This window comes from Monocercomonoides exilis, assembly GCF_001643675.1.
Source record: "Monocercomonoides exilis strain PA203 chromosome Unknown scaffold18-1597598, whole genome shotgun sequence".
Taxonomy (NCBI): domain Eukaryota; phylum Preaxostyla; order Oxymonadida; family Polymastigidae; genus Monocercomonoides; species Monocercomonoides exilis.
In genome coordinates this window covers 205,213-223,981 of record NW_027150563.1, presented here as the reverse complement: position 1 = coordinate 223,981, position 18,769 = coordinate 205,213, and the positions used below count along the sequence as shown (strand labels likewise).

At 41.6% G+C, this 18,769-nt stretch overlaps 3 protein-coding genes across 3 annotated transcripts; 1 reads left to right on the top strand and 2 right to left on the bottom strand.

Moving 5' to 3' along the window:
* Positions 1 to 312: 312 nt before the first annotated feature.
* Positions 313 to 8,133, top strand: MONOS_13670 (uncharacterized protein; the record flags this gene model as incomplete). Its single annotated transcript, XM_067866394.1, has 1 exon — positions 313 to 8,133. The coding sequence occupies one exon, from the start codon at positions 313 to 315 to the stop codon at positions 8,131 to 8,133; it is 7,821 nt and encodes a 2,606-aa protein (XP_067728717.1).
* Positions 8,134 to 13,017: 4,884 nt separating this feature from the next.
* On the bottom strand, positions 13,018 to 13,523 carry MONOS_13671 (uncharacterized protein; the record flags this gene model as incomplete). Its single annotated transcript, XM_067866395.1, has 2 exons — positions 13,018 to 13,262; positions 13,439 to 13,523. The coding sequence occupies 2 exons, from the start codon at positions 13,521 to 13,523 to the stop codon at positions 13,018 to 13,020; spliced, it is 330 nt and encodes a 109-aa protein (XP_067728716.1).
* An 89-nt stretch (positions 13,524 to 13,612) lies between these two features.
* MONOS_13672fu16412p (uncharacterized protein) lies at positions 13,613 to 18,763 on the bottom strand (the record flags this gene model as incomplete). The annotated part of the gene is made up of 1 exon (XM_067866396.1): positions 13,613 to 18,763. One exon carries the CDS (start codon positions 18,761 to 18,763, stop codon positions 13,613 to 13,615), a length of 5,151 nt encoding a protein of 1,716 aa, XP_067728715.1.
* Positions 18,764 to 18,769: the final 6 nt, after the last annotated feature.

Sequence of the window (18,769 nt, the reverse complement as noted above, 5' to 3'; positions counted from 1 at the left end):
ATAATATGTGTGCAGTTTCTGTGCATTGGTGCCACAAGTGCTGAGGCAGAGCAAGCAGAGAAATCAATGAATGAACAAATTATTTATTGCCTCAAGAACCCTTGGGAAGATATGCTCCAAAATGAAACAATTGATGGACATTATATGTGTGAAGTGTTTGCAGAAGGAAATGAAGATTGTAAGAAAGGGGCTGAAAAACAGGCTAAAATGATGAATAATTGCGTAAAAATGCTGAATAAAAGGCAAAGCAGAATAGAAGAAGAAAATCCAGATGAGAAAATGAATTATTCAAAATTTTGTGAAGAGTACAAAATGTGGAAAAAAGGAAGATATTTTGGAGAGGGTGAGGTTGAAGGATGTTTGATTCTTCATAATTCATCGATGAAGCTCAAATCATTGGGGCTGAGGCAAAATGATGGGGAAAATGTTATCAAAGCAGGACATGGGAGCCATGTTGAATTGAATGATTGCGAAATCGTTCCATTGGGTGAAACATCTCCGTTTTGCTTGAGTGGAAGTTGTGGGCTGTTCACCAACATTTCACTCAGATCATCTTCAACCACATTTTTGCAGACATTTCCTTCTCTGTTTTCTTCAAAAGCCTTGGAAGGGAAATATTCTGGGAAATGTGTTGTTTCCGTGAGTTCTACTCATTTCTCTTCTTTTTATGTTTCCTCAGCACCGTTTCTCTCATCACCTTCTATTCCTCTTGTTTCACTCTCGCATCTCTCATTTTTCAACATTTCAACAGCGACTTCAGAATGTTCATCTTCATCCACTTCCTTATTCCAAACATCATGTCTGATGAGCAGCTGCTCATTCTCATCGGTTTGCGATGTTTATTATGGAGGGATTGTTCTCTCTTTGAACAACCCCTTGGCTTCCTTGACAGCTTCAAACACTTCATTCATTGGATGTTATCGAACAAGAAATGCAAAATGTGAAGGAACTTCAGATGGAAAGTTGACTCCAGGGAGACAGAATACAACAGATAATGGTGCAAACTCATTCACTTGGTGCGAATGGAATGGATCGAAGACAACAGGAGAAAATAATTCTTTTTCAGATGGAATATCAAGTGGCGGGGCAATCTGCATGCACAATCTCAATTCTGGAATGCTTTCTGTTTCACATTGCTCATTCAATTACTGCACTGCGTACTACCAAGGGGGAGCAATAATGTGCAGTATTATCAATTCTATCAAAATTGAGAACAACTCATTCATATCTTGTTCTACCAAAAAATGTTATGGAGGAGGATTATATGCTTATAATATTTCTTTATGCGTCAGAATAAGTGGATGTGAATTCCTGTATTGCAAAGCATTTCAAGCAGGAGGAGGGCTTCTTCTAGACCAATCAAATGTTTCGGGAGCAGGATGTATTGGGGAAGAAAATGGAGGAGGGGAGAGTGCTTGTATGTTTGACTGCAGTTTCATTTCATGTGAGCTTGAAAATAGATTAGGTGGAGGGATGTATTGCAGATTTGATGCTGCTAAATTAAAATTGAGGAGCATCCAGTTTATTTCGTGCTCAGCAGTGTCATATGGTGGAGGATTGAACATGGGCACTGAGCAATCAACAGCTCCAAGTGACAAACATTATTGTTATTTTCTCTTCTTTCACGATTGCATGTGTACGAATACCACTCCATATGGCCACGATGTGATTTTTTCAGATAAACGCAATCTCTTTTCATCGAAAAATCCTTTCCATGAATCGTATACAACGAATACAAATGAGAAGAGAGTGTGTTACTTATACAATTTTAATGAAAACAAGTGGATATATCAGCACATTGAAAAGAAGGATTGGCTGAAAGAAGGAGTGAAGGATCGGTATGTTGGGGTGAGTGGAAGTGACACGAATAGTATGTGTGGGATGAATGAATCTGCTCCTTGCCTCACAGTGGGGCATGCAGTGGAGTCGAGCATAGCGCAGCTGAGCACTTCAATCACAGTGCTGGATGGGAAACATCAAAGCGAAAAGGAAACAAACAATGTTGGAGAGAAGAAGATTTCGATTGTGGGGAAAGGAAGAGAGGAAAGTCTGATTGGGATGAATTCTCTTTCTTCCTCTTCGATAACGCTGTTCAGTGTGACAAGCGGGCAGCTGGCGGTGGGGCATGTGGGAATTGATCACAACGCAACAAGAGATTCTTCACCGAGTGTGTTTGTGGTATCTGATGGGAGTGGGTTACTATCACTGGAGGATGTTCTGATCTTTTCAAGTGTTAATGGAGAGAGAGAAATCTCAGCATCGATATTTGTGATTGCACTGTCTCAGTTGAGGATGAGTGATGTTGAGATAAAAAATATGAAAATGAGCCAACCTCTGTTCGAAGAGCCATCAACAGAAGAATCTGTTCAAGGAGAGAGTATGTTAGCGAATATGACAATTCGGAATGTGAATCGGACAACAGAAGGAGATGGTGTTGTGATGGCTAAAAGTGTGAAGGGAGGAGAGACATTTGTGGTGTGGAACACAACGATTGAGGAATGTGAGTGTGTGAATGGAAATGGAGGAGGAATCAAAGTCGAACTTTCATCATCAGCAAGCAAGGTTCTGATTGGAGATTCAATATCACACAGCGGAGGGACAACTTCGTTCAATCAATGCAAATGCAGGGGATATGGAGGAGGGGTGAAGCTTAATCTGGCTGATGACTCATTTGACTTTGAGATCACAACAGCGAGTTTTGATGGTTGTGCTGCAACATTGGGAGGGAAGAATGTGTTTGTGGAAGCACAGGACTTGTCAGCTGTTATCAACAGCACTTCAATTGGATTCAATCCAGAAGTTGGAATAAATGTTGCAGATTTGAGTGAACTTTGTGGAAGAGAAAGAGGCAAGGCAGAGCTGATTGTTCCGCTTGTTGTGTTTTTTCGGGCATTTTCATCACCAGTATATGTGAGTGGGAGAGAACAAGGAAGTGAATTCAGACTGTGTGGATATGAAGATTACCCATGCAGAGGAATTGGGAATGTTGGAGAAGTTCAGTTTCCGAGTTCAGAGAGAATGATTAGACTGACAAGCACATTTTCATTTGACGAAGAAGTGAAGTTGAATGAGGAGTCGTATGAGATTGATTCTTGTGACAAAGATGTTGGATTGAAAGTTGGAGGAACAGGAACAAAAACACAAGAAGCATTGGTGATGAACAGTGTTTCATCAATATTGACGGGGATCTTGTTTGAATTGGGAGGATCGATTGGAGAGCGATCATCATTTATCCATTCTTCAGGAGGCACATTGAGATTTGCTGATTGCGGGATGAAGATGGGGAGTGGAGTGGATTCTGCGAATTATTCTTTTGTGAGTGCGAGTGGAGGGAAAGTGGAGATTGTTGAGATGAGTTGTGGAGGGAGTGTGGGAGAAGTGAGATTTGTGGGAAGTGTGATTGTTGTGAATGGGAGTTGTGAGTGTCTGATGGATGAGGTGATTGTGAATCAGACAGGCACAGATGGAGCGAATGGGTTGATTGAGATTGCCACAAGCAGCTCAGCCACAATCCAGAATTGCTCGATCACAAATTGTGATCTGCCGAGTTGTGGAGCAATTCATGTTGAGAAGTGTTCAACAATCACGTTGAAGAACACCTCATTTGAGAACATCACAAGAGGGAAAGGAGATGGTGGAAGCCTTTGTGTGAGATCGAATGATGATGGAACGAAAGATACAATAAGAGTTGAGAATTGCACATTCACGTCAAGCAAGTTGAGTGAGAACGGAAAAGGAGGAGGAGGACTGTCTGTTTCGTTGGACAATCCATCTGAATTGTATGTTTCATCAACTAGATTTGAGAAGTGCTGCGCATCATCAACGAGTGGAAGTGAAGGGAAAGGAGGAGGGATGATGCTTTCTGTGGCAGATGGAGATGCAAAGTTTGAGTTGTCAGTAAATTTGATATTTGAGAGAAATGAAGCAGAATATGGAAAGAATATGTTCATTTTGGCAAATGATTTAAATACTTCTGTGACAAATGACTCATTCAAGTTCAATTATTTGACAATGAAAGATGATAAAACATTGTTTGTGGGGAGAGATAGCAATCATTCAAACTTGGATTTGTTCATGTTTCTGATTCCATACAGCTCATTTGAAATATTTATCTCATCAGAAGGATTTGATGTTGCGCGCTGTGGAAGTGAGAAGGAGCCATGCTTCACAATGTGGAAAGGGATGGAAAACATGAAAAAGGAAATTGGAAATAAAACAATTCAGATTGAAGGATCAACAATTATTCGAGATTCATTCAACATGTCCAATCATCAGATCAAAAAAAGTGTAAAGATTGGAGAAGAGAATGAGAAAGCGATATTGAATTTTGAGCAGGCAATTGGAGGCCAACTGGAATATTTCATGGTGAATGATATTCATCTTGAATTGTCCAACATCCAACTCCAACTGGCATCTGGATTTGACAACTCAGCCAAAACGATTATTTCAAACAAAGGAGGAGATTTGGTGATAACTAGATGTTCATTCCATTCAGAAGCAGGAGTGAACAATGGATTTGATTGTGTATTTGTGGATGTGGTTGGAGGAAGCGTGGAAGTGAATGATCTGTCGATGGAATCATGCAATGTTGGAAACAGTATTTTTGCCATTCATGATGCTGGAATTACTTGCCAGTTGAAGAATATTCGAGTGGAATCGTTGAATGAAAGCGGCGGATGTCTTCTTCTGATCAAAGGATCTGAATTAACAACAAAGATAAATGAAGGAGGTGTAGAAATGAGTCTCAATATTGATAATTCATCATTTTCAGGAGTGAAGAGAAGTGACAATGGACCAAGCATTTTGGAGTCGAAAAGCGAAAATAAGATTTGTTTGGTTGTGAATTCGAGCAACATCACAGAAGACAAGGCAGAAACAAGTGAAAAAGGTGGGGCGATATTCTTCACATTGGGTACATCAGGATCAATGAAGATGATCGAATCAACAATCAGCCATTGCAGCTGCACCAATGGGAAAGGAGGAGGAGTGTATCTGGCAACAAAGGAAAAAGGAGAATTGAATTTCACATTTGTGGGAATGAAGTTCAGCGCAAACACAGCAAAAGTGGGGAAAGACATATTCATCGAATGTTTCAACATCTCATCTCAGATCAATGAAAACCAATTTCAGTTTGATCTTCGAGAGGGATATTACACTCGTGGCAATGCAATATATGGAATTGATAGCTGTGACTTTCCAAGAGACACAGATCTGATTGGGCTTGTGACGATTCATCAGAGTGACACAATTGTTGTGAGCAGTGTTAATGGATCGAATGAGAGGCAATGTGGAACAAACACACTTCCATGTTATTCAATTGATTATGGTCTTATTCATTTGACTTCAGATTTCATGAGTGTAATGATTATTGTTGGAGAAAGTGTGATTGGAGGAGAATTATATCTGAAGGAAATGAGTTTGAGTTCGAAGAACAGAGAGATGTGCAAAGTCGAAGTGAAATCGGAGATTGAAAGAGCAAAGGAAGCATTGATTTCAACAAGAGAAACAGTCTCGTTGGTGAGAGTGAATTTTATGTTTGATTTAAATTTCATCTCTTCTCATGAATCACTGATATCGCCAGAGGGAGGAATTCTTGAGATATTGAATTGCTCATTCTCTACAAAACAACTGAAGGAAGGAGTTAATGCAGAATTTACAAGCATTCAATTTCACATTATTAATGTGAGAAAAGGAGAATTACAACTAATGGAATGCTCAATATCAAATCTCATTCTTCATGAATCTGCTATTCATCTTTCATCAACTTCTCCATCAATAATTGATTCATTATCAATTTGCAATTCAACGATTGAAACTTCTCTGATTGATATTAAAGAATGCGGACAATTAACAATTGAAGATTTCAATACAGAAAATATCTCAGTTGAAGGAAATGAAGAATCATTGATATCTTCCTTGTCAATGAAAAAGACAATTCAGTTGACAAATTGCACAATGGGAAAAGTGAGTTCAAAGACCATAAAAGGAAAATTGATGAAATTGGAGAATTGTACAAACGTGAAAATGGACAGCTGCATTTTCAATGGGAGTTCAAAGGAAAGAAATGAACAATATTTGAATTCAGGAGAAGAGATGTGCAGATGGGAAGGTTCTCTTGTGGATGTTGTGAAGGGTTCTGTGATGATGAAAGATACAACAATTACGAATTCACCAGAAGGTGGAATAACAATGAGCGGAGGAAATGTGAATATTGAGAAAGGAGAGTTTTTGAATAACAATCCATCAATTGAAGGATATCCATCATTGAGAAGAAACATTATCTGTTCAGATTCTGCTTCACTGACCATTTCCAGCTTGAAAGGGGGAGATGGATTGGAAAGAAATACATCACTTTGGATCCTGAATGAAGGGTGCAGTTTTGAAGGGATTGTTTCAGAGAGGGATTCATCATTCTTCATTCCTGTGCTGGAGTCTGTGGAAGCAAAAGAAGAGGCAGATAGAATGAAGCTGACATTCAAAGGAATGCTTCTTGTTCCATGCAATCTGTCATTCTCGGTTGTGAAGAGAAAGGGAGAAGAGAAAGAGATTGAAAAACATGATTTTGATTCATATGGGTTTTTGTCAGAAAGAGAAGTTGATGGAAGTGTTGCAAAGGATCAAATAAGCAGTTGTGGAAATGAAATTGAAATCAGTGTATATATTTTATTTGGAAATGCAGAATCTCCTTCATCAACACATTCATTCATTCTGAAGAATGCTAGTGATCTCAAAGCAAATGGAGATGAAAGAATTGTTGAAGGAGGGAAAGAAGGAAAATCATTCTGGCCAATCATTGTGATTGTTTGTGTTGTGATTGTTGTGTTTCTGCTTGTCATTGTTGTTATTCTTGTTGTTCGATGGAGAAAACAAAAGAGAAGAACAAAGGAATTGGAAGAGATAGTGAATGACAACATCAAAAAGGATCCGAAGCTGATCGAGATGATGACGATGGAAATGACGCCAGAGGAGCAGTGGAGGAGAGCCGAAAGAGAAGCAGAGACGAAGAAGGAAGAGAAGGCAAAGAAGAGAGTGTATGAGAAGAACATGGTGCATTCAGAGTCATCTGAGTATTTACTTAGTGAGAGTGGCTCCACTGAATACATTCTTGGAATGGATTCAGAAAAGATTCCTGAATGGATGCTGGAGAAAGTGGATGATGAGGAAGAAGATGATGTTTCAATGAAGCGAACACCATTGCGATCCATCTCATCGACTTCAGCCACAACAACCACAGACACAGATACAACATTTGTTCGAACAGAGAGTCTGTGTCCAACCACCTCATCGATGTCGAATCTGGTGGATGCAATGGCCTGCTCGTCTCCTCATGAGAAGCTGATTGTGGATCTGAGGGATTCACTGTTCATGCTGCTTCATGGAAGGAATGAGAAGAAGGAAATGGCGATTGGCTCGTTAAAGGAGAGGGAGCAGACAGCAGCGCAGATTCTGTTCTGGGTGGCGAATGGAGCACTCCACTCCTTTGATGAAATGGAAAACCCACTCCAATCGCTGGACAATCTGAGTCCGCACATTGTGCTGTTCTCGGAGCACATGGTGATCAGCATTGCGCTCCACTCGGACTGCTCCTCTTCGGATGATTCAGACTCATCATCCATCTCGTCCACTTCAACGATTGTCACATCGTCATCAGACATTTCACTGATGAGCGAGAGGTTTGTGAAGTCGCCACCGCCATCATCAGCGTTTGAGGATTATGCAGAGAACAGGAAGGAGTGCATGAGGTGGAAGGCGCCAGAGCTGATGGTGAACAAGAGTCTGGGGGCAACAAAAGAATCGGTGGTGTTCTCGATGGGGATGATACTGTGGGAGTGCCTGAGGCTGGAGATCCCGTTTGGGGAGTATGAGGCAGGGGTGGCAGGAGAGAAGATTGTGAATGGGGAGAGGCCTGGGCTGGAGGGTGAAGAGTGTTGTGCATTCTTTGAGCTGCTGAAAGGGAGCATGGCTCGGGGGAGGAACGACCGGCCGAGGCTTGAAGAAATGAAAAGAGAGTTTGTTGGCCACTTTCCGAAAGACGCGCTGATCATGACATTGACAGATGCCATCAGAATTGAACGGGGCTTGAGCGGGAGCAGCAGTGGTGAAGAAAAGGATGGAAACGAAAATGGATGCTGAATCCATTGAGAGAGCCAATTTCTTTAAAGTTATATTTTCAGCATCCTTTCCAAACAGTGTTGATGGGCACATTGACTGACAGAATACAAAAATCATTGAAGAAAACGAATCAAAACTGAAAGGACGATTTGACACATTGAGAAGGAGACTTCTCAAGCAGAGTATTTTCAATTATTTGTGGAGATTTGAAGGAGTGATCAAAGAACAAACGATTGATATTTTTTTGAGATTTTTGTTTATCTCATTTCATGTAATTCAAAAAAGAAAAAAGGGGGAGTTTGATGTTGTGGATTGATTTGTTATGGTGTTTTGAGAAAAGTGTGTTTTCTTTGTTTCATTTTTCTTTTCTTCTTCTTCTTTTTGAAATGTTCCTCCAACCATTTGATTATTTTTGTGTGAATGTGATTTATTTGAGCATTTTGTTGAAAAGTGTTTTGTGACAACTATTTCTGTTCTTTTTTTCAGAAATCAAACAATTTTTATTCCAACTGTTTCGTGTGTTTTTGTTCTTTGTTTTTTTGTGATTTTTTTAGAAATACAATCAAAAAATCAAAGAATTTTGGTGATGTTCCTCAAGCAAATAATTTGTATTGTTTGTGTGTTGAATGAAAAACAAAAGAAAAGAACACCAAAATCATTGAGTTGAAAGACAAAATGCTCGTCCAGAAAGATATTTTGAGTTTTTCCATTAAAATCACAATTGATGAATGTTTATGACAGATTAATCAAAAAGTTTTCCATGTTTGTTTTGTTCATTTCAAAAATCAAAATAAAAATTTAAATAAAAAAAATAAACAGAAAAAATTGAAAAAATAATACTGATTTGCTTGAACATTAGAAAAAGGATTTGTGAATTCTTGTATTTCTTGTTGAGGAAAAGCTATGTTTTTTGAAATTTCAATTCAATATTCTTTGTCAAAGATTTTAACTTTTCTTCATGCATTCATGAATTTCATTTAAAAAACAAAAGTTTTGAAAACTTCGACATAATGCCATAATGCATGAATTTTTGAATCAACATTGGAATTTTTATTTCGTTTTCATATTTGTCATCGATGTGCATTACAAATTTTGTTATTTCTAATTTTTTCATTTTTCACATAAAAACTTTTGGAATTATTATGTTATTGTTATAAAACAAAATGAAGTCTTTTTTTTTATTTAATAAATTTTTTTGAGTTCATTGTCTCAGAAATTTTTTTGAGATTTGAAAGAAAGATTGGAAAGAATAGACTCGCCCTTCACGTTTTTTATAAACGTATTTTTTGAGTATTTTGATTTTTAACACAAAAATAAATAAATTATTTATGAGAGAGAATGTTTATAAGTTGTTATTTAAAAAAAATGAAACGATAGACAAAAAAAGACGCAACAAAAAATCACAATTAGTTATCTTCATTGTATTCTGATGCACTGGCTCCGTCTTTAATTTCTGTAAATCGGAATAATAATAGATAGAATCCTCAACAACAGATAATTCATCTGAATTTGACTCCTCATCTGTATTTTCAGAATCACTATAATCTTTTTTTTAATTAAGGGTTTCATTATCTTCAAAATAGAAAATATTTTTGACAAAATTTGGGGTAAAATATTTTGCTTCAGGCATTTTCATTGTAAAATTATGTACTTTTCATCGACTTTTTGAGAACAAAAAACATAATAAAAATGGGTCTATTTTTAAAAATTCGTAAAATGAAACAATTCTTTATGTTTTGATTTCAATGATGCTTGTTGGTGTGAATGATAATCAAATTAATTTTGCAATCAAAGAAAGTGAAATAAAGTTATGAGTGAAGCAATTTTTTTGTGCTTTGTGCAAAAAAAGCTTGAAAGTCCGTATTTTCCCCCATTTGACGAAATTCAGATTCTTTCTTTTGAAAGCAATAAATTCTGCAATCGTATCATCAATGAACCGATCTTTTATTCCTGTAGTTGTTGATAAATTTCTTAATTGCGATAATAAACCTTCAATAATATTAGCGCACACTCCATCTTCAGTTCTGTAACGATACTTGTGACACGCTGTCTTGTTTTATATCCATATTCAGGTTATGATTTATATGCAGCCCATTCATCGGAGAAAATCATGCTATCTTTTCTTATGATTGTATTAATAATTGGAATTAGGCTTTCTTTTTTCTATTTCTCACTCTGACAACTGAAAAATTACCTTGTTTGCCCAAATCATTCCTTTCAACCATTTCGAAAAGCCAAATCTGTTTTTTCCTTTTTCCTCTTTTGTTCTTTCTTCGACAAAGCAACATTTCATCAATTTCAACAATCATATTTTTTCCTCCAAGTCACAATGATTCCGATAGCAATGACTCCAACCTTATTCTTCGAGCTGTATTTGCGAAGAAAGAAACGGTAGATGGGTCCACGCAAAGTGGAATAGATATTTGAGTAATATTGAAATGTTGGAAAAGAAAAAGAAGCAACATCAACAATTTTGAAATCCCCAATGTTGAATGATAATTAATCAATTTGGTAAATGGTGATTTTCTTCTTTATCAATTTGGACATCGAAGAATAAATGATGATATTGAATCTCTTCCAAGAAACATAAATGAACCACATAAACTGCACTTTGTTTCTGACATATCAAGAATTTGAGTTCTGTACAATTCGCAACAACAACTGTTATCATTAAACATTCGAAAATATGTCGATAATTCAACTTTATCTTTCTGCATGTTCTTGAAAAGAAAAAAACAAATAATTATTCAACCCTTTTTTCAAAATAACATGGATCAAAGGATTGAAAAGTTTTTTTTTTGTTTTTGTTTTTGAAAAAAAGTATATATTCAAGAAATATGATGTATAAATAAACTTTTAAAAAATAATTATCCTAGATTTGAATGGTTTTTATGAAGATTAAACGTATTGATTGATTCCACTTTTTCTTAAAATTCAAACAATCATTTCAATGACAACAAAAAATTTGACATTATTTATATTTTTGATGATTTGGATATTTGATCGTGTTCATCAGAGTGGAAATGAAAATATCTTTGAATCATTTATGAAGTGTTCAGAAGCAGAAATACAATGTGTCAATGTTATCATTTGAATGGAGAAGGAATGAATGTCAGCTGGAATGGATGGAATGACATGCAATTGACGGAGTTATCAGAATAATGGATTCAATCAACATTGTGTTATTCAAGCGAAAATGGATCAAAAATGCTGAACCAGCTCTGGAGGGTTTTAAGAAAACATGTTATCAAAGTTGGAATTCCAGAACTTGTTTGCTGCAAAGAACAAAGTGTCTCAAAAGAAATAATCATAAAATCAAGATCTGGAAGCTGTTTGCCAAAACGGAAAGTTTGTAAACTTGTTTGTTTCTCTTTTATTGTTAATGATTCTTCAAAAAAAAAAAATGGAAAATGTTGTTAACAACACAGATAAAAAAGATGGATTTCAAGCGAATATTTCAAAGGCAGTTGACAACTGCATTGTGAAGCTCTAGCCACAGCTAGAAAGGAGGACTTTAATAAAAGCAAATTTTCATTGCCTTTTTGTGATGGATCAAAGAATTCTTTGGCTGTGGAACACATCTTTTGACTGTTATTTCAAAAGGAATGAATTTTGTGAAAAACAGATATTCAATATGGATGAACCGACTGTGAGGGGATCAATAAACTCGAAGCTTATTGTTTTTGATCCAACAAATGAAAAACCTGAGTTTTATCAAAGAACAACCATAAATGGCAAATTCCACTCTGGCTGTTGCAGTAATTGCTGATGTGTTCGCACTTCCTTCTGTGATTATGAGGTCAAGATAACGTATTCCTTATGATATGAATCAGCTTTTGTTACAACCTCTGGATATCTGACCGAACGGAAGAGGCTGGATGAACAGTGAACAATTGAATTAAAAATTCGAAAATAATACTCCTTCCTTTCTTTTAACCAACAAAAAAAAAGCTCATTCCACTTGAAAAATCTCTCAACTTTGAAAGGTTATGATGAAAGCGAAATTGAAACATTCAACATTGATTTCGGAGAAAATTGTCAAAGATTAGAAATTCGAACATTGAATTCGTAATTTGAGATTTATTCTTTTCTTATTCATTTCAAATAAACAGTACTGATGAAAAACAAAAGGACACAAAAAACCAATCAACCATCATATTTCCGTTTTTATGAAGAAACTGGTGAAATGTTCAGACGATTGGAAAGAAACATCTCAAAGAATCGTAATTTTTCAAAAATTGTTTGTTGTTGCGAATTTTGACAATTGATATTTATTCCTCTCAAAACAAAAAGAGAGTGAGAATAGGAGCAAGTTTTTGAACATTTTTGGAAAAGAAAGGAAAACAAAGTCTGTTTGTGAACATTTCAAAGTGATAATAAATTCACAGAAACAATAAACAACAATTTTTCTTGATTGTTCGCTTTTCTTTTTAAAAAGTCATTGTTCGACACTTCAAGATTCATCATAAAATAATAGAAAGTGCGAACAGATTATTTTCAAGATAATGTTCCTTTTTGATTACAAATCTCGATGAAAGTTGAAGATGGATTTTCTTTCATATGAGACTGCTCAGCAAAAACTCAAAACCAACAATAAATATAAAAGCAAGTCAAATAATTGTTAAAAAAAAAATAAAAATAAAAATAAAAATAAAAGCAAAATACAGGCACCAATTGATGGCTGAAATAAGATGCAATGCGGTCAAGACTGCAACCCAACAAACACCCATGCGTATCGTCCTTCGTGCTGCTTCCCCAAAACACGAAAGCCCCCTCCCGCAGTTCCTCCGCCTTTGCTGCTCTTTCAGTGTTCGCTCTGGATCCTGCTCCCTTTTCCATCCGTTCCTGCACCGCCTCTTCCAGATAATGGGCAGCGAGGAAGCACCGCTCATCGGTGTGCTGCTGTCAGGCATGCTTGGCGTTTCGCCGAGTGCTCCATTTCTTTTTCGCTGTTTCCAACTGCTTTTGCCACGCCTGCCACCCCCCATCCACTGCCCAAACTGCAAGCCCCACATCCTGCTCAAGTCGGCTGTTCTTCGCTTTTTCTTGCTGCATGCACCATCCTTGGCAACAGACAACCCGGCAGATTTCGCTGCGCTGTGCATCCTTTGCAATGTCTCGCTGCTTCAAATCAATGAATAGGAGAACACCTGCCAATAACCAAACACAAATCCACAAACAAAAATTTACAAAAATGAAAAATATCAAAAAACAAAAAATGAAAAAACAACAAAAATAAAAATGATAAAAAGCAGCACAGACGGCAAAAACAGATATCCCTCGTCCTCTCAATCCCACTCCAAAAACACACACAGGACAAGCACACCCCTTGCTGAATATATCCCACACGCATACACACACACACGCACACATGCACATCCAAGTCCATCACCCACTGCTGCACTCTTCATCACCAACTCAAATAATGAAACAAGGAATGTCTCCAAAGGAATCAATCCCAGCCGAAATGCCCATTTCCCCTCCAAAGTTAATGCCAACCTCAAGTCGGCAAACGAGGCGAAGGCAGCAAAGGCGAAGGCAGCAAAGGCGAAGGCTGCAAAGGCGACAACACAAATTTCAGCCTTCCAGTTCCTTGCAACTCCAAAGAGGAAGAGGATGGAGAAGAAGAAGAAGAAGAAGAAGAAGAACAAAATGATGATGATGATGATGATGATGATGGCTGCGGTTGCGCTGATGAAAATATCGAATCACAGTCAGAAGGAGATGCAACAAACTGAAAATCACAAAAACTCGTCCTGCTCTGCGCTTCCACTCCACGAATCGCTTCCACACATGGCTCACAACGCAGATGCGTGCTCGCACACTCCCAAGCGCTGCCCACAGGAACAGCTGCTGCTGCACATTCACCATCCCCACAACCCCCACAACCACCACAACCACCAGAAGGAGAATGAGCACCGCCATCCGAACTGTCCACCCCATCCTTCTCTTCTTCTCCCTCTTCCTCCAATTCCATCATTCTCTTCCTCTTTTCTCTCTTTCCCTTCCCCTTCCCTTTTCCCCTCCTCCTCCCCATCCCCCTTTCTTTCCTTCTGCTTTCTGCCTTTTCCTCCACAAACTTCAGAATACATCGCACAATATCCTCGTTCATCTCTGCTTCCTCCTCTTCTCCTGCTCCTTCGGCTCCTTCCTTCTTCCTTTTCTCTTTCTTCCTCTCCTTCTCTTTCTTCCTCTCCTTCTCCTTCCTCTCCTCCTCTTCCTGCGCCATGTGCAGCGGCAGAAACGCTTTTCTCCCTCCTCCTTCTTCTTTCACCCACTCCGCCACATCTTCCTCATACCGCCACCAAAGCTTCCTCAAATACTCTTTCTTCTCCCAAACCCCTCCCTTCTCCATCATCTCCATCATCTCCATCATCTGCCTCACCAGCTCCGCCTTCAAACACTCCACAACATCCTCCTGTCTCATCTTCATCGGATCCCCTTCCTCGTCTTCTTCACGCTGCAAATATTCCAACAGAAATGAAGACGACGAAGACAATAATGACGGAAACCTCATCAAGCTTGGCTCACCCATTTCCGACCCACGCTGCAAATGCAATAAATCAACAGATGCATGCTCCATCTCCTTCATCCCTTTCACCCTCTTCTCCCCATGCTTCTTTCTTTTCTCCCTCTTTCCGTCTTCTTTGCCTTCCTCGTCTTCCTTCTCTTCCTTCTCTTCCTTCTCTTCCTTCTCTTTCTTGTTTTCCTTCTCTTCCTTCTCTTCCTTGTCTTCTTCTCCAGACACTTCACAACACCCTTCAACCCCATCCTGATGGCAGCCCACTCTTCCTCTTCCTCCTCCACATACGCTCCTCCTCCTTCTGCGTCTTCTCTCCAAAAAATAGTCCTCCTCATATGTCAGATTCACCCCATCTCCTCCACTTTCTCTCTCTGCCCATGCGCCCTTTCCCTCCTCCTCTTTCTCCTCCTCCTCCTCTTCCTCTTTATCATCATCATCTTCTTCTTCTTCTTCTTCTTCTCCTCCTCCTCCTCCTCCTCCTCCTCCTCCTCCTTCCAGCCCCTCTTCTTGCATGTTGTGCAGCATCAGCAGCTGCTTCAGCGGAAGAGGACAGCAGCCCAGTTGCCTGCCTGCCGCATCCCCATCCATCTCAAACAGCCCATCCTCCACTTTCTTTCTCTCTTCTCTTCTCCCCTCTTTTCTGTCAAACTTCCTTCCTTTCCTCCCTTCTCCTTTCTTCTTCCTCTCATTTTCACAATCTTCGTCCATCCACTTCTCTCTTCTTCCTCCTCTTCTGATGCTGCTGCTGCTGCTACTACTACTACCACTTTTGCTGCTGCTGCTCGGTGGAGTCAGCTCAGGCGAACTGCCACAAACTGAATGCAACAACTCAGAAGTTTCATCTTTCTCCTTTCTATCCCATATTATCGAAGAAGAAGAAGGCGAAGAAGAAGAAGGCGAAGAAGTTGTTGCACATGTTGATGATGATGTTTTGATGGCAGGCATAATCTGAATCTCTGCAATCGGCGGATGAACAGCAACAGGCGAGTGAAGATGCCCGCACTTCCCAAACTCCCCACATTCTCTGCCTCTCCCATCTCCTCCCTCCCCAGCTGTGCCCTCCACAGGCACAAGCACTTCCTTCTCCTCCATCCCTCCCATCGCATCCATTGCCCCCACCTCCGCCATCTCACACGCCACGCTCCCCATGCTCCCCACACTCGCCAGACACTTCTGCTCAGGCTCTGCAACAAGAACACCTCCCCACCCACCACCACCACCACCACAATCCCCCACCCCTCTCCCCCATCCTCCTCCCTCACACCCGCCCCCATATTCACACTCCCCCGAACGATACAGCGCCCCTGCTCCCACAAACACCGAAGGCGCCACACTCCCAGACACAAACTCAAAGAACTCTCGCGACAGCACCCTCGGCATCCACACAAACCGCTCCCAAACATCGCTTCTCCCTTGCCCACCCCTGCCTCCTTCCTGCACAATCCATCTCCCTCCCTCTTCACTCTGCCTCCTCTCCTCCTTTTCCATCTTCCTCTCTGCTGCACGCTCCATTGCACGCTCCATTGCACTCTCTCGTGCTCCTCGCCTGCCCTCACATCCTGCAAGAGGACAATTCAGCCGCGTCGAAGACAATGATCCCGAAGAGGAATGAGTCCGATGCAACTCAACAGCGAAATCAGAAGAGGAAGAGGAAGAGGAGGAAGAGGAAGAAGATGATGATGAACCAATGCAATCCATATCACTGCTGCCATTTCCTTGTCCAAGTCTTTCCCCTCCAACTGCCCCTTCTTCCTCTTCCTCTCTCATTCTCTTCCTTCCTCCCCCTCTTCCTTTTCCCATCTCTTTCTCCATCTCTTTCTCTTCCCCATTACCAGCCACATCCACATCCACATCTGCATCTGCATCTGCTCCCCCTTCCCTCCTCCTCGCCAGCTCCTTCTCCCACCGCCTGTTGTCCGCATAGATTATCACCCCGCCTACCACCAACACTCCAATCAAAAACACAAATATCGTCGCTGTCACCACAACCACATTCTGCTCATCGCTGCTCAGCCCCCCTCCTTTCCTTCCTTCGCTGCCCTCTCCTCCCCTCACATCCTTATTCCCTGCCCCATCGCCCCCACCTCCCTCTCCCTCTCCCTTTCCCCCTCCTTCTCCCCCTCCTCCCCCTCCTTCTCCCCTTTCCTCTCCAGGCCTCCTCTCGCATTCCCTCTTCTCATTCAGAAAATACCCCTTCTGGCACCGCACCACAACACACTCCCCTGCTCCATCAAACGCATATTCATCTGCCTGCACCCCTACCCCATACACCCCATTCCGCACAAGCCCACTCCCCAGCCTTCTCTCCAACATGCTTTTCACTCCTCTTGCCCCGTCTTCCTCGCCCGCAGTTTCTGCTCCTGCTCCTGCTCCTGCTCCTGCTCCTGCTCCTGATTCCGCTTCTGATCCTCCCAATGCTGCTGCTTCCAGAGTCAGCAATCTGCACTTCTCTCCACTCTCCAGCACCTCCCACTCCATCGGCACCTCTGCCAGCGATGCCAGCGACTCAAACAGCCCATAGCTCTCTTCCTCTTCCAGCACAGCACTCTCCAGCCGCCGATTCCGCGGAGAATACGCCACCACCCAGTCTGCCGCAAGAACTCCTCCACCACCTCCTCCTCCCTCATCCCCATCCTCATCCCCATCCCCAACCCCATTCCCGTCCTCACCCCCTCTCAATCCCTCCGACGGCCACTGCCCAAACACAAGCGATTCAGCTGACTTTTCCCACTCCCACCGCTTGATGTCAAACAGCGTGAAGAACACATCCTCGTTCTCCCCAAACCCAGCCGTCTCATTCAGCCTGCTCAAGTCAAGCGGCTCCTCAATGTGCCCATCAGCACCCATGCCCGCCTGCCCTCTTTTCCTCCCATCCTGCGCGCCACTCACCTTCTTCATCGCCCTCTTCGCCACCCTCTTTGCCTCCATCCTCCCCTCTTTCTTTCTCTCTCCAGATTTCTTTCTCTCTCCTTTTTCCTCTCCTTCTTCCTCTTCCTTTTTCTCTTCCTCTTCCCTCCATCTCTGCAGCGTCTTCGCCGACGTCTCCCACCCTGCATACTTCGCTCCAATCGCCACATTCGCTGTGTTCTCCAGCGTCGTCCTCCCCGCAGACGCCACAACCACCTTCCCCAGCCGCTTTTCGTGCACAAACGCTGCAAACACACACGACGCCGACTCCCCAATCCCGTCGGTCAGCACAAGAACACGGTGCCCATCAAACAGCGATGGTGCTGCCGTTGTTGCGCGCGGCCATGCCGATGACGGATTCGTCGTCTCTGCTCCCCTTGACTCCGCACCGCCGCCCACAAACGACAGAAACGGATTCGTCTTGTTCGTGTTGAACGAAAACACCCGCGAAAATGAAACATTCCCACACGCACTCGCCTTTCCTCTGCCAAAATGCCCTTTTTGCGTTTTGATCCAAGAGCCACCGTTCAAATCTTCCCCTTCCTCTCCCTCACTCTCTTTCCTCCTTTTCATCTCTCCTTCACTCCCCATCTTTCTATTTGCCTTCCACTTTGTCTTCCTCTTCGCCTTCGCTTCTGTCTTCGCCTTCCCATTCCCGTCTCCCTTCCCCAAATCACAAGACACTTCAAAGGTGTCTCCAATCTGCTTCCACTCGTCTGTTCCATGCAGCGTCTTGTACTCCACAAACTCTCCTTCCCCACGCCGCCGCCACAGCTCCGCCGCCCCAAAACTTGCCTCTGTCCCCAGCATCTGACTCTGCGGGAATACTGGAAACTCGCCCGGGAACAGAAGCGACAGAACTTGCAGCGCAAGCGAAGGGCTGCGCCCAGCTGCCGAGCGGATGTCGATGATCAGCGTGCAGTTCAGATTAGTAGGTGGCACAGATCCTTCAGCTAACGACGGAGAAATCGGAGAGGAAGAAGCAGAAAGTGAGGAAATCAGAGATTGCTGCATAGTCTTCAGCGCATCAGCCGCAGCTGCCCCAAATGACACCTCGTTCTCCGGCTCAAAGTTGAAGATGCGAAACACACCCAGATGCATCGACACGCAAAACGACACACTGAAATCGTCTGTCTCTGCAATCTTCACAAATACATCATCCGACAAAGTGGACGATAACGACGACGATGGCGATGATGACAACGGGGAAGCATCTGGCATATAGTC